The sequence below is a fragment of the Dipodomys merriami genome, unplaced genomic scaffold (assembly GCF_024711535.1).
Source record: "Dipodomys merriami isolate MVZ:Mamm:240054 unplaced genomic scaffold, mDipMer1.0.p SCAF_3, whole genome shotgun sequence".
NCBI classification, from domain to species: Eukaryota; Metazoa; Chordata; class Mammalia; order Rodentia; family Heteromyidae; genus Dipodomys; species Dipodomys merriami.
In genome coordinates this window covers 43,411,266-43,436,436 of record NW_027204492.1, presented here as the reverse complement: position 1 = coordinate 43,436,436, position 25,171 = coordinate 43,411,266, and the positions used below count along the sequence as shown (strand labels likewise).

Below are 25,171 nucleotides of genomic sequence, written 5' to 3'. Positions count from 1 at the left end.
TAAGATTATTTCTTTGTTGCTTTGTATGTCCTTCCCCCACGGTATAACCCGTTTTCACTGTATTTGATGTTCGTATAATTTGTGGAGGGGAAGGGAAAAAACAAATTGTTTAAATAGGGATACATGTGGACCCATTGCAACAATGATATGTACAAGTCGTTATGTCGAAAAATGAATTTTACTTTGGTGTGCGCGGGAAGGATGGGAAGGGATGGGAAGGGGAAACAAAGGAGGAGGCAACAATGCTTGATAAAAAATGTACTCATTACCTTGCTCATGTAATTGTAACCCTTCTGTATGATATTTTCACAATAATAAAATAAAGTAAATCTTCAAATAAGGATTAAATTACCAATTAAAAAAATAAAAAAAAATAAAAATAAATGGCAAGGGGCTGGGAATGTGGCTTAGTGGTTTAGTGCTTGTCTAGCAGGCATGAAGCCCTGGGTTCCATTCCTCCGTACCACATAAACAGAAAAGGTCAGAAGTGGTGCTGTGGCTCAAGTGGTAGATTGCTAGCCTTGAGCAAAAGCTCAAGGGAACGTGATCAGGCCCTCAGTACAAGCCCCCCCCCCCCAAATACTAGCTCCTAGTGTTCAAAGAAATCTCTGTCAAAATATTAACTAATACATCCTAAAAGAGTAGGGACTTCCATGACAATATACAGGAAAAAATACAGTTTTCAAAAATTGTTTGGAAGTTGGGCACCAATGGCTCACGCCTATAATCCTTGCTACTCAGGAGGCTGAGATCTGAGGACTGTGGTTCAAAGCCAACCTGGGCAGAAAGGTCCCTGTGTGACCCTTATCTCCAACTAACCACTCAAAAACCAGAAATGGCAACTGTGGCTAAAGTGGTAGAGCACTACCCTTGAGCACAAAGAGGTTCAGGGACAGCGCCCAGGCCCTGAGTTCAAGCCCCACAACCAACAAAGAAAAAATTGTTTGGAAAAATTAGTAAACTTGGATCAATTAATGGAACCAGTGCTATAAACTCTAATTACTAATTGTAGTCTCCGTAGTAAGAACATATATTAGGGATTGGGAATGTGGCTCATTGCTTGTCTGGCATACATGAAGCTCTGAGTTTGATTCCTCAGTACCACATAAACAGAAAAAGCCAGAAGTGGCACTGTGGCTCAAGTGGTAAAGTACTAGCCTTGAGCAAAAGAAACTCAGGGGGAGCCGGGAGCAGGACGCCGGTGGCTCACGCCTGTAATCCTAGCTACTCAGGAGGCTGAGATCTGAGGATCGTGGTTCAAAGCCACCCTGGGCAAGAAAGTCTGTGAGACTCTTATCTCCAATTTAAAAAAACCACTAGAAAACTGGAAGTGGCGCTGTGGCTCAAGCGGTAGAGCGCTCGCCTTGAGCTGAAGAGAGCAGGGACAGTGCCCAAGCCCAGAGTTCAAGCCCCACGACTGACAAAAATTAAAAAAAAAGAAACTCAGGTGGTCAGTGCCCAGGCCCTGAGTTCAAGCCCCAGGACTGGCCAAAAAAAGGCAACAAAACATAATGAACATGAAGTTCCAGGAGCTGGTTGTTCATCCATAATACTAGCTACTTGGGAAGCTCAGTATTAAAGTCTAGAGGAGGCATACATTCAAGTCCCTTTTTTAGCCAATAACTGAGTATGGGATGTATACCTGTTATTCCAGCTATATGAAAAGAACAAACATAGCTGAGATGGTAAACTGTGGTTCCAAGCCCACCAGAGCAGAAAAGTCTATGAGACTCCATCCTCACCACCTGGGAGGCTGAGATTGGGAACATTATGGTTCAAGGCCAACCCAGGCAGAAAAGTTTGGGACACTCCCTCTCATTGCACAGCTTGTCAAAATGTAGTATAGCAAAGGCTGAAATTGTGAGAACAACAGTTCCAGGCCAACCTGGGTTTGCCCAGTCTGAGAGACTATCTCCACAGAGAGAAGTTAGGCATAGTGGGACACTTTTCATCCAGATAAAAAGACTATATGTGGGTAGATTATAGGCCAAGTGTGTGACCAGGTAAGAAGTGATAAAAGGGTAAATTAAGTTAAAACCAAAGGCTCCTGGACAGCACTTTGGCCTAGCAAGCTGCCACCAGATGCAAAAGATACAGTGCATCTAAAATGCTTCAAAATGTCTTGCCTCTGCCCCTCCCTAGTCCCTTCTAATTTTAACTACTTTCCCTTCACCCTGTGAAGAAGGTTTGCAGGAAGGACCTGATTAGGAATTAATCAATGAGAATGTTGTCGGACCTGACCAATCAAGTGTCACCTTCCAAATGTGTAATTATAATAGGAGTACATAATCAGAGCACAGCCCAAGGTATAAGAACTCCTTAACACAAATGCTCAATGCCCATGTGCATCTGATCATATAAAATAATCTGTGTTGAACTGAACTTCAGAAAATGGAAATGAGGTTTTTTGTTGCTTGTTTTCTTTTCTTTTTGTCTTTTTGTTCCTTTATCTGTCTTTGGAAGGGCAAGGAGGGGCACATAAATGGAGGGAGGGGGCTGGGAAGTTTGCTCAGTGGTAGAGTGCTTGCCTTGAATGCATGAGGCCCTGGGTTCAATTCCTCTGTATCACATAAGCAGAAAAAGCTGGAAGTGGCACTGTAGCTCATGTGGTAGAGTGCTGGCCTTGAGCTGAAGAGCTGGGGGACAGCATCCAGGCCCAGAGTTCAAGCCAAGGACTGGCAAAAAAAAAAAAAAAGAAATGGAGGGAGGGACAAAAGGTGAATAAATGCAGTAATGGTGCTCACTAGACACTATGTTGAAATGAACTATACAACTTGGGAAGGGAAAAACTGGGAGAGAGCAAGGACAGGAGTGACACTGTCTAAAAAGAAATGTACTCTTTATTTTGTGTGTGTGTGTGTGTGTGTGTGTGTGTGTGTGTGTGTGTGTGTGTGTGTGTGTGTGTGTGTGTGTGTGTGTGTGTGTGTGTGTGTGTGTGTGTTTCTGGTTCCCCCTCCCATCTTGAACCAGTGGCTAGCACCTATAATCCTAGCTACTCAGTAGGCTGAAATCTGAAGATCATACTTTGCAGCTGGCCTGGGCAGGAAAGCCTGTAAAACTCTTTCCAATTCACCACCAAAAAGCCAGAAGCAGAATTGTGGCTCAAATGGTCAAGTGAAAAAAGCTCAGGGACAGTGTCCACATCTAGGATTGGCACATACACATACAAAAATAGCCATAAGATTGTGGCTCACACCTATAATCGTAGATACTCAGGAGGCTGAGATCTGAGGATCATAGTTCAAAGTCAGCCCAGGTAGGAAGGTCTTGTCTCCAATGAAGCACCAAAAAACCAGAAGTGGAGCTGTGGCTCAAGTGGTAGAGCACCAGCCTTGAGTGTAAAAGCTAAGGGACAGCACCCAAACTCTGAAATCAAGCTCCAGAACTAGCACAAAAAATTAATTAATGTCAAAATATTTATTTTACTTTAAATTACAATAGAAATACTACAGTTCATATTCTGATTCAATTCTATTGATACAAATTATTACCATATATAACATTATTTTTTATGATACACATATGGTGTAACCTTTTCTAGAGTGAAATGTCAGAAATACTTGGATACATACATCTTGATAGAAAATTCACTAGGGAATCGACCAGAGATGAAGTTGTTTTCGTTGTGATTTAGTATTGGGGGAGGGGTTGCTATTGTTTGTTTTACCAAGAGAGAACATGTGTCTTGGACCTTCAGAATACTCTCTTAACTATTCAATGGGATAATATATGGAAAGAAGCCAAATCAGAAATGTAGATGTACAGGGAAGAGATCATGGGAACATCCAGGTGGGTGGGAGACATAGATGGCTTCTAATTTCTTTCTTTTTTTTTTTTGGGTCCGGTCGTGGGGCCTGAACTCTGGGCCTGGGTGCTGTCCCTCAGCTCTTCAGCTCAAGGATAGCGCTCTACCACTTGAGCCACAGCGCCACTTCCGGCTTTTTTCTTTTTGCTTATGTGGTGCTGAGGAATCAAACCCAGGGCCTCAGGCATGCAAGGCAAGCGCTCTACCACTGAGCCACCTTCCCAGCCCCTAATTTCTTTTTGATAATATTTTATAATATAAAATATTTTATAATATAATATATTTATAATTATTCAAAACTAAGAAAAGAATAACTACCTTTTGCTTTTCCACTTCTGCCCTCCAAAGTAATGAATGCAACATGCTCTCATGGCTGCTAAGTCATCTGCTCATGCTCATAGAGATACAAACAAATATATATATATATATATATATATATATGTATGTATGTATATATATATACATATTCCATGCTCATGTAAATACACAAATATACATACAAATACATATGCACAAATATATACATATATACATACACACTATATTTAGTTAGAAGGGGAAAAAGAAGCTCAAATAGGTTTTAAAAAATCCATAATACCACACACAGTGGCTGTAATTCTAGTGACTCAGCCTGTAATCCTAGCTGAAACAGGAAGCTAAAAATCTGAGGATCATGTTTTGAAGCCAGCCTAGGCAAGAAAGTTTGTGAACCTCTTATCTTCAATTATCCATTTGAAAGCCAGAAGTGTGGCTTAAGTATTGCAATGCCATCCTTGAGCAAAAATGCTAAGGAACAGGACCACTCCCCTAGTTGAAGCCCCAGTACTGGCTCAAAAAAAAAATTAAAAATCAATCCATGTATTTAGAAACCCTTTACCTGGAATCTCCCAAAGGTTTTAAACACCTCATTAAGATCATGATAGCTGTTCCTATTATACATATGCATATGTATTAGATTATATTCACATATATATCTATCCCTGTATGTTGTTATTAGGTTATATGTTTTGTAGGAATATAATTCTCTCATAAGTATAAGTTCCTCACACTTTAAAGGCAGGATTTATTCCTGATGATATGCAACTCTAGACAATTATGCTCACTCTTCTCATTTTAAGTTCTACTATTTTTGAAAATATTAAGCAATATTGTATATGTTTGGTTAGATCTAATTCATGACACTCTTCCCTGGCCCTCCTTCTACCCAATCTAATACCAGCCAGTTGTATCAAATAAATAATCTCAAATATTATTAACATTTTACTTTTCCCAGGAAGACCTACTGACCAGGCAGCAGAAAAGATGATGAAAGATGGTGGCTGCCACTTCCCTTCAGAATTTTTTTTCTGGTCATGGGGCCTGAACTCAGGTCCTGGGCTCTGTCCCTCAGCTCTTCAGCTCAAGGCTAGCACTCTGCCATTTGAGCCACAGCACCACTTTGGCTTTTTCTGCTTATGTGGTGCTGAGGAATCGAACCCAGGGCCTCATGCATGCAAGGCAAGAGCTCTACCACTGAGCTATCTTCCCAGCCCTTCCCTTCAGAATTTTAATCTCAAACTCAAATCTAAAGAACTAGATAGACCTTCCATATTTTTGTTTTGTTTGACCATTGGATTTTATTATCTTATAGAACATGTGAAAAATAAGCCCCTGCTATTTTCTGCACAAATTAACTATTGTAATATAGTCTGTATGGTATGTAACCTTGTGCCAGAAATAAATTTTAATTCACTTAGTTTCTTTTTCAGCTTTTTTAAAAAGAAAATTATTGGCTGGGTGTGATAGCACATGCTTGTAAACGAGCTACTCTAGAGGTAGAGATCAGAAGCATCCCAATTCGGGGCCAGCCCAGGCAAAATGTTAGTGAGACTTCATGTCAACCAACAAGCCGTGTGTGGTGATACAAGCCTGTCATCCCAAGTACAAGGAATTTTGGTCCAAGCTGGCCCTAGGAAAAAGCATGAGACCCTAACAGAAAAATAAGTAAAGCAAAAGGGCTATGGTGTGGTTCAGGAGGTTAAAATACCTTACTAGCAAGTGCAAAATCCTGAATTCAAACCTCAGGACTGCCAAAAACAAATCATTATTATTTTAAAGGAAATACAGCATGAAACAGGAAATTACTTAAATTCATTATCATTCCACTTCTTCTTTCTTTTTTTTTCTTCTGCTTATGTGGCGCTAAGGAATCGAACCCAGGGCCTCATGCATGTGAGGCAAGCACTCTACCACTAAGCCACCTCCCCAGCCCCCCTTACTTCTTTTTTAAATTAGCTTACATTAGCAATACAGAGGGGATTTAGTTTTTATTTTTTATTGTTATTATAAAGGTGCTGAATAGAGGGGTTACAGTTACATAAGTCAGGTTGAGCACATTTCTTTCTGGATAATTCCACATTTTCCCCCTTCTCTCTCCCAGTTTTTTCCTCGCATTCACATCCACAATTGTTTTTGTTTTTTTCCCCCCACCCACAGTTGTATACTTCACTTTCAACATAGTTTCTAGTATCACTGCTGCATTTGTTCATCTGCTGTCCCATCATTTCTGTATACCTCCTATTACCCTCCCCCCAAAAGATAAACAAACAAGACAAAAAGAAAAGAAAACAAAAATGACAATGAAGAAAAAATCTTGTTTCCATTTCCTGGAATTCATTTTAATAATAATAATTATTATTATATGTTATATAATATTATATAATATAATATTATATGTTATATAATAATAATTATTATTATTATTATTTGCCAGTCCTGGGCTTGAGCTCAGGGCTTAGGCACTATCCCTGAGCTTCTTTTTGCTCAAGGCTTGCACTCTACCACTTGAGCCACAGTGCCACTTCTGGCTTTTTCTGTTTACGTGATACTGAGGAATCCAACCCAGGTCTTCATGCATGCTAGGCAAGCATCTATCACTAAGCTACATTCCCAGCCCCAATAAATATTATTTTATATGATCAGATACACATAGGCAACACCTTTGAGTTCCTCTCCTAAGTGAATCCTCCTTTGGTCTCACTGTGTGTGAATGTCTAGAGTCCTGTATAATTTATCATATCCCAGTATATTTTAGGTCTAGCTTTTGCATATGACAGGGGTGAACTTCTTTGTAACCATTCCATATATGGGTATTTTTTCTTTTTTGTCAGTTCTGGGGCTTGAACTCAGGGCCTACACAGTCTCTAAGCCATTTCACACAAAGCTAGCACGCTACCACTTTGAGCCACAGTACCACATCCAGTTTTCTTGTGGTTAACTGGAGATACGAGTCTCACAGGCTTATCTGCCCAGACTGGCTTTGAACTGAGATTCTGAGGTCTCTGCCTCCTGAGTAGCTAGGATTACAGGCATGAGCCACTGGCTTCCACACATGTTTACAATGTATTTTAATTAATCTCACTCCCTCTGTGAGAAATATTTTTAAATTACTGTAACTAATTTTTTTCCTTTAAATGTGCTAACTTGTTTGGGCTATAGAGACATAATTTCTTAATTGACAGCTATTAGACCTTTTTGGGGGGGCCCTGGTTGCCTTGAGCAAATTACTGTCAATCAGGCAACTGGACTGCCCTCATGCCAGCAACAAAAACCCAATACCAGCTCCAGAAGGCACTACTTAGAAGCAGCTTGTACTGTCATTTTTACCTAAGCTGAGAAGGTGAGAAGAGTTGAAATGATACTTCAGTCCAAGAGAAAACCATGGTTGGATAAAACAAAAACCTTCATTTGCATATCAGGGTGTGATTGGTAAAAAACAAATTCCTCATTTGCATAATAATCACGATTGGGACAGACAAACCCTTTCATTTGTATAATGAACTGTACTATCATTGGTAGATACAATGCATCATTTGCATAATGGATTGAATTATGATTGGTCCAAATATGAGTAGATGGCTCAGATTGGTGTAGTAATTCTTGTCCCCCCCCCACCTTCTCTGTGTATTATATAAACAGGTTGTTTAACTAACTTTGTGAGCAGCTGGGAGATAAAGTCACTCCAACCAGGTCCTGCTCTCAAGAGCTAATAACAGAGGAAGAGAAGAGAAGCAGTGGCAACCTAGTAAGAACAAGCACCAGCATGCAACAGAGAAAACTGGCAGGTTGGTGGCAAAAAAAAGATACCTCTCACCACAGGAGAGAGCTGTAACACACACAGGGCCTCAAACTCTGTGTGGCTGCTCTAGATGATGGCTGCTGCCCACTGCCACCTATTTCACTCTACAAAGTTGCCAGGAATATCTGAAGGAGCTACTCCTCACCTAACCATCACTTCTACCGAGGTAAAGCAAGAGAACCCCAGCCATCTGCTTTGTAACATATCTATCTGTACTATTTGCACAAGTTTTCTGTGTATCTAACTCCATTTTAAAATTAATTTCATTTTTTAAAAGGTCACAAAAAATGTAAGTATGATCCAATATGGAAAAGGAGGAGATTGTGGGGTGCACAGCAGAGACAGTTTAGCTGTTACCTCTGCTCTTTTCTCTCTTGGCCTGTGGGACCACTGACCTAATATACAGACGATGAAGCCACTAGCCTGGTAACCTCTGTGAAGCTGCTCACCTCTCTGCACTTCATCTCTTAAAAGTAAATGTACTTCTGGGCACCAATGGCTCACACTTGGCATACTAGCTACTTGGGAAGCTGATATCTGAGGATTGTTCAATTCATCCCAGGAAGGAATGTCTGTGAGACTCTTATCTGAAATTAACCAGCAAAAAGCTGGAAGTGGAGCTGTGACTCAAGTGGTAGAGCACCAACTTTGAGCAACCCCACCCCCCCAAAAAAACCCTGAGGGACAGCACCCAGACCCTGAGTTCAAACTCCTATACTGGCACAAAAAAAAAATCACTGTCCCTGCTTTCCTACTTTGTCATGCACTAGCACATAGTAAATCCTAAATATTTTGTCAAAGAAATAAAAAATATGGCTAAAAGTTCATTTAGTAACTAGCTATCATTGTACAGAACAAGGTGATGTAGTTTGGTTGCTAAGGACCAGTTAGTGGTTACCATAGACACCTTAGAACCTTGAAAGCCATTATTAGAAAATTGCCTTCCCTTTAAGGTGGACAACTGGACTGTCTTAATCTAGTAAGAAAGCTTAAAAGCTCAATGAGCCTTCGTTTATTCTACATAGTTTATGGCTTTAAACCAAGAAGAACCAACTTCTTATCAGATAAATAATTAGTTACTTCCAGGTAAGAAAAATTATCTTCATATTACAGATACAAATTCTTAAAGTGGTAGAAGTGGTAGGCCTAAGTGTAGGTGATTTCATTTCAGACTATCCAGGAAGGATAGTAATTTAGGTGGTTCCCACTTGGTTATCCTACCTACTCTGGAAAACTTGTATTGTCAATTTGACCTTTCTTGGTGTCAATGGCAAATATCAAGCTAGGAAGCTCCACCAATGATCAACAGGCATAAAGCCAAGTGAAGGTGGCAGCTCACACCAGTAATATCAGTTACATGAGTCAGGGATCAGGAGGATGGAGGTTCAAGGCCAGCAGGGGCAAAAAAAAACAATGAGACCCCATCTCAATCAGTACCTGGACATAATGACAAACACATGTCATCCTAGCAGTTCAGGATGCATAAATAGATGGTATCAGTCCAGGACAGCCCAAGCATAAACACAATACTCTATCTGAAAATTAACTAAAGCTAAAAGGACTGGGGATGTGGCTTAGTGGCTCAAGTGGCCCTGAGTTCAACCTCTAGTAAATGGGAGGTAACTATCAGGGTACCAGAACAATGAGCCACTGATGTTTCAGACTCCATATCTTCTCAGCCTGATGAGTAAGGCTAGTGTTTTGATCAAAGACTACATATAAGATTTCCCTTTTGTCTAGCACACACAAGAGCAATTCTCCAGGAGGTCCTTATGGAAGCTGAATAACTTCATAGGGAGTAAGCTGTGCTCTAAGAAATGCTATGAAATGTGAGTCTCTGGAAATGGCAATTCTCTAACACTAGATGACTGGATGACTCCATAGACACTTGCCAAGTTACTTGTTACTAACTTGTCACATAAACTGCTCATCAGATAGCAAAGCCCATCTAAGTATCACCTGAAGTAATTTCCTAACCCAACCAAATCTTCCTGCAACTCTGGACACCAATATAATTATCCATGAGGGAACTGGAAATCTAAAGTAAACCACAGAGAGGTATTCTTTCATACTCACTAGGATAGCTATGGACAAAAAGACAGTGCCTGAGAGAATACGGAAAAATTGGAACTGTCCTAAATTGTTAGTGTGCATGTAAAATGTTATAGTCATCTTGCACAATAGTCTTGAAGTTCCTGGTAAGGTTAACCATAGATATGTTACAATAACACAGAAATTAGACCCAAAGGAAGTAAAAATATGTCCACACAGATACTTATATACAAATAACCTACCACTTATGAGTTGAAAGTTAAAATGTGAACTATCCATAGAATGGAATTTTTTCAGCTATCACAAAGAATGAAATATTGATACATGTTAAAACATGATGAACCTTCATGCAACTGCCTAATTTACCCTTTTTACTTAGGTAGTCACTTTCAAATTTGGCTGCACATTGAAACTTTGGGGGAACTTGTACAACCCCCTGGGAATCTCTGAGAGAAGGGCACCTAGATTAATGTTTGATATCCTTTGGGCTAGATAATGTCTATGGTCTCTTACAGCTCTACAACTGCATGGAGCACCCCTTTGAAGTGGAGGCAATAAGATAACCAAGCCCAATACAAAAATGTTACTTAGAACAGGTCCAATAAGTCTTTTTTTCCCTGGCAGTACTGGAGTTTGAGGACAAGGCCTCACACTTGTTAAGCAGGTGCTCTACCAGTTGATCCATATCCCCAGCCTTGGGACTGGGGCTTGGTCTGAAACCTAGGCTTCATTTAAAATTACTACACACCAGTAATTCCAGCACTTGAGAGGCAAAGGAAAGAGAACTGTGAGCTTGAGGTCAGCCTGGGCTACACAGCAAGGACTCAGCTCAAATCAACAAAACTTTGGACTGTTCTACAATGATCAATCCTGCACTCCTGCAAGGTTGAATAAAGATATTCCTAGAAGGAATGAACTACAGCTAAAGAAATAGTCCTCACCTGATTGGGTTGCTTTAATAACAAGTCATTCTGTTTCATAGGAAGCTACATATTAAAACCTGTCACTGAAAGAACAATAAAATAAAACCTGTCACTGGCGTTGAGGATAACCTGTCTATGACATTTATAGATAAGGAATTCTAACAGTCCCAGGCTTTCTAATTAACAGCATCTGTGTAAGTATAAGTTGACATAATTTATAATGAGCTTGATTTCTCATTTGCTTTTTTCCTTTAATGTTTATGAACCAAGGTGAATCATGTTCCGGCTACTCTCCGCCTGCTGGTCCCTGCTAAAAACAAATGAAACTAGACCAAGGTGATGTTAACAATGATTTCTCTAGACCCATCCCACCACTTCATCCTTTGTATCTGCCCACAGTCCCTCAAGGGACACAAATGAGCATGATATAGTTGGGAAGTGATTCAATAGCATCTGTAGGATTGGGAACAGAGTACAAGGAGGATGTCAATCCTTCAAGGGAAGTGAGTCAGACAAGAAAAGCATCCTTTGAGGTTTGGGGAGGGGTTCCCACACCACCTACTACCACATTGGCTGGGCATTTTATGATACATGCATTGGGACTACTGTAGGCCAAACTTCAAACACTAGGGAATAGAACTTTCCAGTCTAAAAATTAATAGTGCTTTTATGGCTTTGGCTCATTTTGTTTTTCCTTTTCCAGGAATGTGACTATCATCGTTGTTGGCTTGAACAATTCTGGCAAAAGTGCTCTTGTGGATGCCTTTCAAAGATGTGAGAAATAAGACTATTAGATACTATTGTGGTTCTCTTAAGGTTCAATGAGACAATTAGTCCATCCTTGCATTACAGCCCTTAGTTTCACTCTTTTTGAGAATAAGCACCTCTTAATACAAACAGTCCCCTCCTTGCATATTAACAGTCTGTTTATATAATGTCTGTCATACATTCCCTTAAGGGACATCCTAATTGAAAGTCTTCTCGTAGTGTCAAAATGAGTGTGCCCAACTATGTAAAGAACTGCAGTCAATTATGAAGGATGTTTTCAAATGATGTCAGTTCCACAACTCAATTAAAGTGGAATTTGGTCTAGATAAGAGACAGTGTGGAATAATAAAGAAGTTTAATAACATGAAAGACTTTGTGACAGCTAATATAGCAAGTCGGAACTTGAGAAATGTTGTCAGTTCAGAGATGTGTAAGCTTAATACCACATCTCCACTTTAATAGCTTGACATTTCAAGAAGCAGTTGCACAGAATTTCAGGGAGCTATTGTGAAGCCCTTGGTAACTGCTAGTGAATCAAAAGCCAACACCATGTCTGACAGAGGACACCTCCATCAGTGTTTATTCAATGAAAAGTTATGAGACATGGCTGAGTTTCATATAACCGTACAACCCTCAGCAAAGTACAGGAAAGGGCTGACCTGTTTGCTTTGCTCCTGGACTACCTGGGACCCTCTCAATTTTCTTGAACTATAGCAGTGGCCTTTTGGTTGGCCTTGCTATCTTCAATTGTTCCCTCTATGCCCAGAACCACTCAAAATTTTTCCATGCCTTCCTATTCTCTCCCTCCCCACCCCTGCCCCACCTCCTGTGCTGGTATTAAGGATAGAATTCAGGGCTTCATGTTCTCATTTGACTTTTTTGCTCAATGCTGTCACTCTACAATTTGACTCATACCTTCAATTCTACATTTTTTGCTAATCACTTGGAAATAAGAATCGCATATACTTTCCTGCCTGGGGTGGCTTCAAACCACAATACCTAGATGTCAGCCTCCTGAGTAGCTAGGATTACAACTGTGGGCCATGAGCACCCAGCACTACCCATTATCTTCAAAATAAAACATCCATTTCTTAGCAGCACCAAGGCCTCTAGTGGTTCCTACCCCTTCTTTTAGCTTAATTTCCTGTGCTCCCCATGTATGTCCTCTGATACAATCAACATGAATTCCTTGTCATTTCCCTGCCACCATAGCATTCTAATCCACGTGGCTACACTTCTGTAACACCACTTCATAGCATTTCAGACTCTCAGATACTTATTGAATCACTCACCTCAAGACACAGCACAAACTTAACTACAGGAAAGCCTCCTCAACTCCCAGTGCTTCTTCACTTGATCCCACACTCTTCTCTAGTATGCATCTTTGCATAATTGCAGACATCTCTTAACGTTTAGGGGAATAGGCTCATATAAGGCCCACAAAGGGGCTGGGAAGGTGGCTCAGTGGTAGAGTGCTTGCCTTGCATGCATGAGGCCCTGGGTTCAATTCCTCAGCACCACATAAGCAGAAATAAAAAGCCGGAAGTGGCGCTGTGGCTCAAGTGGTAGAGCGCTAGCCTTGAGCTGAAGAGCTGAGGGACAGCGCCCAGACCCAGAGTTCAGGCCCCACAACCGGACCAAAAAAAAAAAAAAATAATAAGGCCCACAAAATCATTTGGTACATGATGGGACAGACATGTATGATTTTTGGATGTTTGTTGGATGTCTTCAGCCATCTTCCTGAATTTATAATTTTGTATGGCCTGTGAATAATGTTATAAGTATCCAAATGGCCCTTGGCAGAAAAGATTCCCCACTCCTATGATCTTGAGAAATAGCAGATTGTTCCATCTGTGTATCTTTATCCTCTGTACTATTAGTATCTTCAGGTAGATAATATATATTTGTGGAATGAGTGTTCTCCTCAGTTCTCAGTTCCACCATTCCCTTGACACTACAAGCTGCTGTTTTATACATTCTTCTTTTTTCTTTTTCTCCTTTTGCCCTTTCATATATATATACATAATGTGTATATGTACAGAGGGGTACAGTTACACGAGTAAGGTAATGAGTACTTTTCCTACGGAGCATTATTACCACCTCCTTTGTTTTTCCCCTACCATTCCTTCCCTCCCCACCTCCCCAACTCCTCCCTCCCCCCAAGTTGTAAAGTTTGTTTTCAACATAGTGTCTTATACCTCTCATTGTTACAATGGGTCGACCTGTATCCTTGTTTCAGCATTTTGTTATTTCCCTTCCCCTCCCCAATTAGAAATATATATGATGCAGGGCATTGGAATCAAATACAGTGACAACAGGGGTTATACCATGGGGGAAGAACATACAAAAGAAACAAAAAAAATCACAGCAACAAGGATAAAACCTTTTGTGTCCCTATCTTGGGGTTCATTTTGCTTAGCATCATCTTATATAGCTTTTGGCCTTTTCTGCTTGTCTGGTAAGATTATCCTAGACATATAATAGTTATTGCAAATAAGGGAAACCATGGGACCTATGTTTCTTTGGGTCTGGCTTACTTCACTTAATATAATTTTTTTCAAGTCTTTCCATTTCCTACCTGCCACCAAGAGGAGCTCCAAGAGCCACATTTTAGCTAGTGGCTCAGCCTAGCACCCCCCCCCCCCTTAAAGGCAGCAAATTTGAGTCCTCATGTTTTATGGTACATTCATTGGCACTTCTGCCTCTCCCAATTCTCTGATAGGTAAGAAAGTAAAGGGCAGCAGAGAAGAGAAGGAGCCAAAATAAAAGGAGTCAAAATAAAAATGAGAAAAAGCCAGGTGCCAGTGGCTCATGCAAGTAATCCTAGAGACCCAGGAGGCTGAGAATTGAGGATGGTAGTTCCAAGCCAACAGGAAAGTCCACAAGTAGCCACCAAAAACCTGGAAGTGGTAGAGAGCTAGCCTTGAGCAAAAAAATCTCAGGGTCAGTGTCCAGGCCATGAGTTCAAGACCCAGGATTCACAGAGAGAGAGGGAGGGGGGAAGTGGTACTCAAGAGGGAAAGTGGTACTCAAGTTGGGCCTTGAACAAATGGATTTTAGGTATGAATCACTGGCACATAGCTAGAGGTTCAAAACTAACAAAACAGAAAAGTCCACAAGACTCCATCTCAAAAAATAACCAGTAAACTATAGGCTAGAGGTGTGGCTCCAGTGGTAGTGCACCAGCAAAGCAAGCCTAGCAAGTATGAGGCCCTGAATTCAAACCCTGGACCAGCAAATAAATAAATAAATAAATAAATAAATAAAATAAAGTATTAAAGTATTCCCTTTCCTATTAAAGTTTATTAGTAAGTAGAAGGAGATCATAGAACTTACAACACTGTAATATGTCTTATTATAATGTTAAGTCTAGAAGAAAGATATCTGGACTGAGGATGGGGGTATGAGGGAAAGCTTTCTGGAATAAACAAGATCTAAATTTTTACTTGAGAAAATAAGCATTAACCAAGCACAGAATAATGGAGAGAATGGCAGCTGGTGAAGGCCAAGGGCAAAAAAGAGCATGCGTAAATGTAGAGTGAGGGAAGAGGGGCAAATGAGTATAGAAAGGAATAGACTGGATGGGAACCAGGAACATTGTGGTCACCAATCAGGTTGAAGCATCAGGAGACAGGTCTGATAGGTTTTGGATGTAAAGTCTGCATTTTCTCCTAGGAGAAGTGGACAACACTAAAAGCCACTAAACCTGGAGAAGGTAGTGTGGTACAGTCATGGTATAGAAAAATACATATATACATATGAGCAAGATGTTAGGAAACTTGGTTAGAATTTTTGAGAGCAGGATCGAGGCAAGGATCAACAAAACTGATGTAACTATATTTCTCCACATTGTGGTTGCTTCTCTCCTCTGTCCCTATGTGTAGTACTTCCCAGCAAGACACAAAACAGTATAAAACCATCACTGACTACACTCCTGCTTGATGAGTATGAAGTATCCGTCTATGATCTGATTGGAGACCTAAGGGGCCGAGATAAATGGCCAAACTACTATGCTCAGGCACATGGATTTATTTTTGTCCTGGATTCTACTGACTTAAGACGCATGCAGGAAGTAAAGATCGTCTTAACACGTCTGATGTTTGATAAAAGAGTGGCAGGGAAACCCATCTTACTGTAAGATTATGCCTTTGTGTCCTACTTCCCCTTCCCAATTTGTACCTTAAGAGAAGTACAGAGATTAAGGGCTGGGTGGTCCCCTTGGGCTCAGTTAGGTTCTTTAGGGACTCTTTACAAGAGCCACTTTATACCATATGCTACCATGTGGGACATGTAAATTAAATGTACACAGATCATTTTGCAGGTATGCATCAAAGAGAAATGATAATTGAATCTCCTATCATCAACCTTTGACTCTTCCTGAACACTCCTTTCCTGAATTTGCTTCTTATCTTTTCTGGTTTCAGTCTTTGATCCTGAAAAGTCATTACGTCAGAGAACAAACACTACTTTATATAATCGGTACCAATGGTTTCCTCATTTAGGAGGCTGCTTGAGTTACATAACTGGCACTTATTGTGGGGTGAGAATTCAGGTGGTTAGGCCATCCTCACTCCATCTCAACTCCCTTTATGCCTTTTTCATTCTACATTAACAATCCCAACAATAGCATGAACAGAGTTTGAGAGAAGATGTAAAAACTCAAATCTGTTCATATCACAAGAGATTCTAATTAAAAGTGTAGTGGCATGATCTAGGGGAAGTGAAAAATGCACCTTAGTGATTCACGTCATTTATGCTATTATTTCCTCCACTGACAGTTGACTAGAACTTTTTCTAGTTCCTTTCATTTGAATGTCTTGAAACCTAATTCCTAGATATGTAGCAGCTAAACTAGAATCAGAGCTTCTCTTCTAGACCTTTGCTTCTATTTTGGTTTCACTTTTCCTTTTTTCTATCTTCCCTCTCCTTTATGCCCTATTCTAGCCTAGCAAACAAACAAGACAAGAAGGATGCTCTGTCGCCTTGTGATATTATTGATTTTCTACTTCTGGAAAGGCTAGTAAATGAGACTAAATCCATGTCCCGAGTGGTAAGTGTCAACACCTTCCTTCCCTATTTTATAGGGCCTGCTAGATGCAGACCTGGCCCAGTCCCTAATCAGCCCCTTATGGAAAGCAAAAGATGCTCCATGCTGGGCATCATGTACATTGATGATTTCTAATTCCATAACACTCTGCCTTCAAAACAGCAATATAAAGTTGGAAATTTTTGTATCCTCATTATATAGATAAGAAATATAGAGGCTGAGAGACTGTCAGTGACTTGCTCAAGGTTATAGTTAATCCAAGACACCAAAACCACTTTACTAGAAGATCTCAGCCCAGTGGGCACTGGTGGCTCATACCTATAATCCTAGCTATTCTGAGGCTGAGATCTGTGGATCACTGTTCAAAGCCATCAGGGAAGTCCTTGAAACTCTAATTAACTACCAGGAAATCTCCAATTAACTACCAAAAAGTCAGAAGTGGAGCTGTAGTTCAAATAGAGTGCTAGCTTTGAGCAAAACAGCTCAGTGACAGCACCCAGGCTCTGAGTTCAAGCCCCGGGATCGGCACACATGAAAAAAAGACCTCAGCTTTTGATACATTTATCTACTTTCTCAGATATAGACGCTGCATGATTCCTAAGAGGGGTAGACCCTATTTAGGCACAGTACAACTTGTGTACCTCTGCTGTTTAGATGAGAGTGATCAGGCCTGTGGGGACCAGGGGTCCTGGGATCCAGGTCTGAGGCCTTCTTTTTTTGTCACAGGAGCCATGTTCAGTCACCAAAGACCTCCAAAGGAGAAACTATCAATCAATAATTTCGGGTCTACGCTGGCTATTAGCTGCCATTGGAAATAAATATGAGGAGATATATACTCACAAACAAGTATCTACTATGAGCATACCATCTTGCAAGAATACCAGAGCCTCTGGAGAAAGATGTACATCAGATAGGTACTAAGCTGGCTCCATTAGATTTACTGATAAGAGTAGAATCAGGAGTCAGTATTCAAATGAGCAGGAGGTTGTGGGAGATGCTTGGCCTCTGCATAGCACTGAGCAACTCATTCAGGATCAAACAACCCAAATGGGAAAGCAATGGCTACCAACACTCCAACATGGACAGGTACACTTCTTACCCTGACACAACTTAAGTAGTCACATCAGTGAGCAGAATCACAAAAAGGTAATGAAAACCTAACAGCATTACAATTTCTCCAAAACAGGGCTTCTGTTCCCTGGCTTGCAATGTGCAGGAGAAAAGGAACACAAGTCCCTTAAGGAGGACTATTGGCTTTATTCTTTACATGGATATCATAGAGCTCCTTTCATGTCCTTAGCCACTAGTTCTCTGATCCTTCCAATAATGAGGCATAAGGGAAAAGATGAAATGATGAAAAGAAGAAACAGAAAAATAAAACAAAAGATTATGAAGGTTTTGAGGAGTGAAAGCCTAATATCCTCTTGCTCTGTTGTTACTTTCATTGTCCAAAGGCATATTAACAGGAATGATGTAGTAGCTTCAGTATGTTAAGAAGATTGAACTGTGTATTTCTACTACTGCTTTGTCTTTCCAAACTTCTCCAGCTTCCCTGCCAGAGTGGGAATGTCTAAAGAGAAAAGGCAACATTTTGAGAAAAGACAACATTTTGAGAAAAGACAACATTTTGAGAAAAGACAGCATTTTGAGAAAAGACAGCATTTAGGACAATGCACAAAGGAAGCTAGACCACTAAAGTCAATCCTACAGGTAAATAAATGGCTCCTTAAACATTATTTCCCAAGGTTAATCCTTGAACTCTTGAGCACTGAATGATTATTTCCCCCATCTTCTTGCTGTACAGAAAGATGGTCTACGATTGAGGCCCAAAAAAAATATATCAGTAACATTTGCTTTGGATGAACCCATGAAGGCAGGTGAATGTTCCAAAGGAAATAGAGTTCTGAACAATATTGAGCCTTACTGCAAACAACGCAACAAATTAAGGGCACCAGTGCAATATGTTGAAAACAATCTTTTTGAAGGTAATGTTAAATCAGTGATAAAAGAAGAAAAGTTATATAGGCTTCCTTCCCAATTTCTACAATAGAAGTCCTATTTTGAGCCTGAAAGTCTTTTCTCACACTATGATTGGTACTTATAAGGAAAAGTATAGGGAGAGTGCCTAGGGATCAGTTTCTGCTCAGCCAATGTAATACTCCAGCATCTTTCTGCTACTGTAGGGTTATATTGAAGGTTATCATGGACAGTAGTGGAATTACAGATTGGTACAGACATTTTAGAGGGTTTAACTGACTCTCCCCATCCCTCCTCTCATTTTTTATTTTTTTATTTTTGGGTCCGGTCGTGGGGCCTGAACTCTGGGCCTGGGCACTGTCCCTCAGGTCTTCAGCTCAAGGCTAGCACTCTACCACTTGAGCCACAGCGCCTCTTCTAGCTTTTTTTTCTTTTTGCTTATGTGGTGCTGGGGAATCGAACCCAGGGCCTTGCATGCAAGGCAAGCGCTCTACCACTGAGCCACCTTCCCAGCCCATCAATACATTTTTTTTAAATGTTGTTGGACATAGTGACTCATGCCTATAATGCCTAGTAATCTCAGCTATTGGGAGGTGGAAACTAGAAATATCATAGTTTGAGTCCAGGATGGCAAAAACTTAGCAAGCCCCCTTCTCAATAAGTTGTACAGGCCTGTCATCCCAACTACACAAGCCATAAGGAGGAAGGCTGGTTCAAATCTGGCCTCAGCAAATACAACAGACCCTCTCCAAAAATAATTAAAGCAAAAAAGGGCTGAGGTTATGGCTCAAGTGGTAGAACACAACTGCCTAACAAGTACAAGGCTCTGGTTTTAAGCCCCAGTAGAAGCCATTTGAATCAATAGTCTCATTTCCTGAGCTGTATAGATAAGTACCCAAAAAACTATGCTTGAAGTTATTCTACCATAGCATTGTATAGAAAAGGAAAATGATGGAAACAATGTAAATGGGCAACAAGGAGGAATGGCTACATTGGATCACATCTGGTCAAATTCAGTGGAGACATAAAAAAGGCTAATGCTGACATGGAAATTTTTCTACTACATGTCATTTTTGTACATTATAAAGTATATAGATAGATATTTGGAGGGGCAACATCAAAATATGAGGTGTGATTTTTCTGCAGAGATGAAGTAGGTGTTATTAAAAAGTAAAAGACCTAAGTGCCCTTCCTTAGATTTTTTTTCTTTTGTGTGTTCTGAACATGAGTTTGAACTAAAGATCAGAGTGATCTCCCTTAGCTTTTTTTACTCAAGGCTGACACTCTATCACTTGGGCCACACCTCCACTTCCAGCTTTTTGTTTCTCTGCCCAGGCTGGTTTTGAACCACAATTCTCAGATCTCAGCCCCCTGAGTAGCTAAGATTACAGGCATGCATGAGCCTCTGATGCCCAGCTTGGATTTTTGTTTTATAAAACTATCACTTCTTAGATGGCAAGCGAATAACTTTGAAATACTGTCTATGAAGGTGGCATAAGGAACTTCAATGAAATGTGTTGATCAACAGGAGATTGAGAGGGCAGGAAAAGAGAAAGCAATAGAGAGGGTTATTCTGAGCAAAACATATTATATGCACATCTAAACTACTATAGTGGTTCCCTTTGTTACAATTAATACACACTTAAAGGAAAAGAAGTAAACCCGTTGCCAATGGTTCACACCTGTAATCCTAGCTACTTAGGAGGCTGAGTGGTAGAGCACCAGCCTTGAGCAAAATAGCTAGAAGATAGGGTTTAGGCCTGTGTTCAAGACCCAATACTGCAAACAGAACGTAATGAGAACCTCTTGTTAACAATTATACTTTTTTGTTTTTAGTTTTCTGTACCTTTTATCTTGTATATAAGTTTATCTGATCCATAGTAGGGAAAGGTAATCACAGAAACAGCAGGACAAAGGATGATCTAATGCCACAATGATACTCACTAGATACTATGTTGGGAATGAACTTTACAACCTGGGGGGAGGGATGTGGCAGGGAGGGAAAGCAAGAGAAGATGAGGGAAGAAGTAATAGTGTTCAAGAAGAAATGTACTCATTACATTACTTATGTAACTGTGACCCTCCCCCCTTTCCCGGATCATCACCTTTTCAATAAATAATAATAATAATAAAGACCTAGTACTGACACAAGGGGGAAAAAAGGGGTAGATGACAGAAAGTAAATCAGGCTCACATGGGGGTCAGCATTGGAAGGGTAAAAGAGACTAAATATAGTCAATGTAATTTATTTACATTGAAAATAGAAGAATAAAACCTGTTGAAATTGTTTTCAGAAAGGGGGGTAGAATAGGAGAGAATGATAGAGGAGATGAAATTGACTATAATACTTTATATGTATATGTGACAATGTCACAAGGAAATCCTCTTTGTACTAATGTATTTTAATAAACAAAAATGGACCCAAGCACTGGTGGCTTATGCCTGTAATCTTAGCTATTCAGGAGGCTGAGATATGAGGATCATGTAAGAAGCCAACCAGGCAGTAAAGTCCATGAGACTCAACTCCAATTAATCACCAGAAAACTGGAGGTGGAGTTATGGCTCAAAGTGGTAGAGCCCTAGTCTTGAGTGAAAAAGCTCAGGGACAGGGCTCAGGCCGTGAGTTCAAGCCGCATGATCAACAACAACAACAATAAAAACAGAAAACAATAATTTCTTATAATAGGCAGATACCATTTATCCTAATACAATAGAAGCATTTCTTATAAAGCTGTGAGGACCTGAAAGTTATTGGTCACTCGTCAGTGCTCCTCAGAATCCTCCAATCACCAAGATTATGAACTGTCAATATCATGATGTCATCCTAGCTCTGACAGAAATCTGATCCTTCAGGTTACCCAGGAGCCTTGGGGTGTTATGCCTACATGGAGGGACCAGAACTTCGCTAAAGCAACAAGGACAAAATAGGCTCTGGACTCTGCATAGAAGGGGTAAGAATAAAAAATTACTCAACTCTGGTAGAAGAAGAAATGTCTTTCTGCAGGCACTGAAGAATTTTGGAATATATTATAACTGTATAGGAATGTGGCATAAAGAATCTCACTGAGAACTATAGTTGAATAGGGAGTTAGGGGGATGGAAAAAGAGAAATAGGCTCTATTAAAGGGATTGATACCACCAGGAGGGCATTGGGCTAACAGAGAGGGGGGTAAATGAGGATGCATATGGTAGAAATAGTTTGTATGTATGAAAATTGAATAATGAAGCCAGTTGAGATTGTGTGGGAAATTGGGTTAAGGAGAGTGATAGATAGGGTAAGACTGATTGGGACAATAATATATGCATATGTAGAAAGGTCACAATGAAACCTCCCTTGCATAACTAATGTATATAAATAAAATATTTTCTAAATAAATAAAAAGTATTGGCTTATTAAAAAAGAAGAGGAGATATCTTTCTAGATGTAAGTAGGTACCTCTAAATCTATCTCTAATTATTTTTGTTTCCATAACCTCAGAAACTAGGGCAAAATGAGTGAGTATCTAGGACAAAGAGATGTTATGAGTTAATATTGTGGTTAGTATTCACTAAGTACTAATCAGACTCTTAAAGGTCAGAGAGAAGAGAGCAAGAGTAAGAGAACGTATGAATCTGGGACATGGATGGGTACCTTGTGGAGTATAGTCTATACCCCTGTTGGAAATTGGCCAGTACCCTTCTACTCAAATGGTTTAGGAAGGAAATCTGGTACTTGGTTTTGCCTATAAGTGACTGACTATTTTCTTTCTCTGATTAGACTTTTAACCAACAACTACAGAGAAAAAAAGAAGGAAACCAAAAAGATCACCTCATACACTCATACCCCTGAGCAATGGGTTTACCCCACAACAGGCAGGAGGGTTCAGCTTCTTAACTCCTATTTGAAAACTCACTCCAGTCCACGTTCAAGTCCACCTACTTTTACATCACCACATACTTGAGAACCATCATTGTTTCTGTCCATCAGTGTTGTAGCCAGCCAAGTAATCCTATACTCACCAAAAGGCTCATTAAGTGAAGTAGCATCCATTTGAGAATGAATACAACCTTGGCAAAAAAGACTAACTTTGTACTTAGATGCTCCTGATGAAGCCTGTGAACAAAATGTCATTGATGACCAACTAAAATTGAGCCTTGGAAGTATAGGGTTACTTAAACACTTTTAAGGTTCGTATGTGTAAAGGGAAAGGCAAAATAAATAGATTTCTTGTTGTGAATTATGCTCTACTCAATCATTTGTAATTACTTGCCCCTCCAAAAATGAGTCCTACCCATGGTTTGGGAAGCTCAACAATTGCTTTCCTGTCCCTTCCGGAATAGCAGCTGCTCCCTCTCCTAACACCTAGAGGCACTGACCCCTCCCATTCCTAGGCTGCTGTGGTAGTTTGGGTTGGTGGGTCTTTTTTAAATCTTTAAATAGTTATATAAAGAAATTACAATTCCACATATCAGTTATAAGTACAATGCATCTTGATCGATGCCATCCCTTTCACTATTCTCCCCCATCCCTGTGGTGGTGGTTCTTTACTATTGTTGCTATTATCACCTCCATCATGCACCACACTTCCAATTGATTAGTGCCTTCTGGATGCCAGGCACAATGCTCTGTTCCCCACAGCACATAGACTTTGGGTGGATGTATTACACTTGACTGCATTTTACAGATGAAAATACTGTTTTATAAAAAGCAAAAAGCAAAACAAGGAGTTGAATCCAGACTTTTGGACTCCAGAACTGCTTTAGGCTAGAAAGATCCATTTAACACTTTCTCAAATACTCTCCAGAAATAAAATGCTACAGCCAGGAATATAAATGCTGAAATATATGTATGTCCATGTCAGGAGAAATACGTGGATATAAATAAACACACCAGCAGTGCTAGCAGATGTGGTTCATTGAAGACTTCGTTTTGTTAGTGGCTGATTGAATGATTTACATATATTACTGCCTTTCATCCTCACAAGCCTATGAAATCAGTTCTATCATAGACACAAAAAGTGCTATGTTCACATAAGTGAGACTGTGCCCCAGTACCCATTAGGAGGTAACAAACCTGGTTAGTAGCTATAGAGTTGGGAAGAGCTTTATAGAACCCCTAGTCTAGATGGAAAAACTGGGATAGAGGTAGGTTAAGTGACTTGCCCAAGATGGTTCATGGTCACTGGAAAAGCTTTTCTTACAATCTATATGTCCTGTGTGCCCAAGACAAGCTCTACAGTGTCCCAAAATTCCGTGCCTCTCTTGGGTCTTTTAAAGTTTCTAACTCCATCTGCTTTCTTATAAATTACCTGAAAAATATTAATGGAGAATTCTGTTGACAAACATTCACCTGGGAAATAGCCAATGCTTCTACTGAAGAAACACTCTGAAGGATTAGAGATACAGCTCAGTGGAAGAGGACAACTTGCCTAGCAAGCACACACACACACACACACACACACACACACACACACACACACACACACACACACACACACACACACACACACACACACACACATTTTATACAGACTAAAAGTCAGCAAAACATGATTCTTAACAAAAGTGAGCCAGGCAAAGTGGCTTACATCTGTTATCCCAGGACTGGGGAAGTGGAAGCAGGAAGAATGTAAGTTGGAGGCCAGTATGGGGTAAGACCCTGTCTCAAAAAATCAACAGCAACATGAAAGAAAATTGGGTCACCCACATTTTTCCTTATGGTATATGTGTTTAGGAGGCAGACACACATTCTTAGCCAATGGGGAAGTGGGTGGATTATGTGTGCCATAGGAAGATGAACAGGGTGAAAATTTCAGGTGAAACACTTCTAGCAAAACAATACTGGTGGTCAGAGGAAAAAAAACTGGGAGAAAATGAGGAAAGAGGTGACACTGTTCAAAAAGAAATGTACTCATTACCTGACCTCTGTACATCACTTTTACAATAACAATAAAAAAGAATACATAAAGATGTGTAAGGCATGCATGGTATTAGCATTCAGAAATTTCAGGCTAATGAAAGAACTTGCAAGAGGAAAAATTAGCTTATCATTAGCATTGACAATATTTTATGACATACGAAAATGATTTCAGTTTGGTTTAACAGATCATTTAAACGGCTTTCACAAGTGACATGCAAGCAAGCATCTGAACTTAAAAAAACTGAATACTGGCACACTTCCATTTGTGGAATGTATGTGCTCCTGAGTGTCAATTAAAATTTCATACATAGAATCTATCCATCATAAAAACTTTCTAAAAGATTCTCCCATAAAGCCAATACACTTTTATTCAAATACAAGAAAAAACACTTTTTGTGTGAATCATAATTTTGTTGCTACAGCCTGTTAATATACTTTCCAAACCCTACATTATGCTGGTGAGCTAGCAATTTCCCCCAGTGACGACAGAAATAACAGTAATCCACCTCAAAAATGATCAGCATAATACCTGGTGCATTCTAAATACCCCATTAAGTGTTAGATACTATTATCATGATTTGGA

At 40.0% G+C, this 25,171-nt stretch overlaps 2 protein-coding genes across 2 annotated transcripts in view; one reads left to right on the top strand and one right to left on the bottom strand.

The window, feature by feature from the left end:
* Positions 1–25,171, bottom strand: part of Xkrx (XK related X-linked) — a 78,211-nt gene that overhangs the window by 26,702 nt on the left and 26,338 nt on the right. The gene's annotated exons all lie outside the window — the stretch shown is intronic.
* Arl13a (ARF like GTPase 13A) lies at positions 8,872–22,874 on the top strand. Its single transcript, XM_070039030.1, has 10 exons — positions 8,872–9,008; positions 11,168–11,233; positions 11,601–11,671; positions 15,550–15,799; positions 16,610–16,715; positions 17,439–17,626; positions 18,260–18,422; positions 18,517–18,697; positions 21,543–21,640; positions 22,447–22,874. Exons 2-9 carry the CDS (start codon positions 11,175–11,177, stop codon positions 21,596–21,598), a joined length of 1,074 nt encoding a protein of 357 aa, XP_069895131.1. The 5' UTR covers positions 8,872–9,008; positions 11,168–11,174; the 3' UTR covers positions 21,599–21,640; positions 22,447–22,874.

Coding starts and splice junctions, on each gene's coding strand:
- Arl13a (XM_070039030.1), top strand. CDS start 11,175: ATGTTCCGGCTACTCTCCGCCTGCTGGTCCCTGCTAAAAACAAATGAA. Junction 16,716..17,438: donor CTAAATCCATGTCCCGAGTG/GTAAGTGTCAAC, acceptor TTTTTGTCACAG/GAGCCATGTTCAGTCACCAA. Junction 18,423..18,516: donor CACTAAAGTCAATCCTACAG/GTAAATAAATGG, acceptor CTTGCTGTACAG/AAAGATGGTCTACGATTGAG.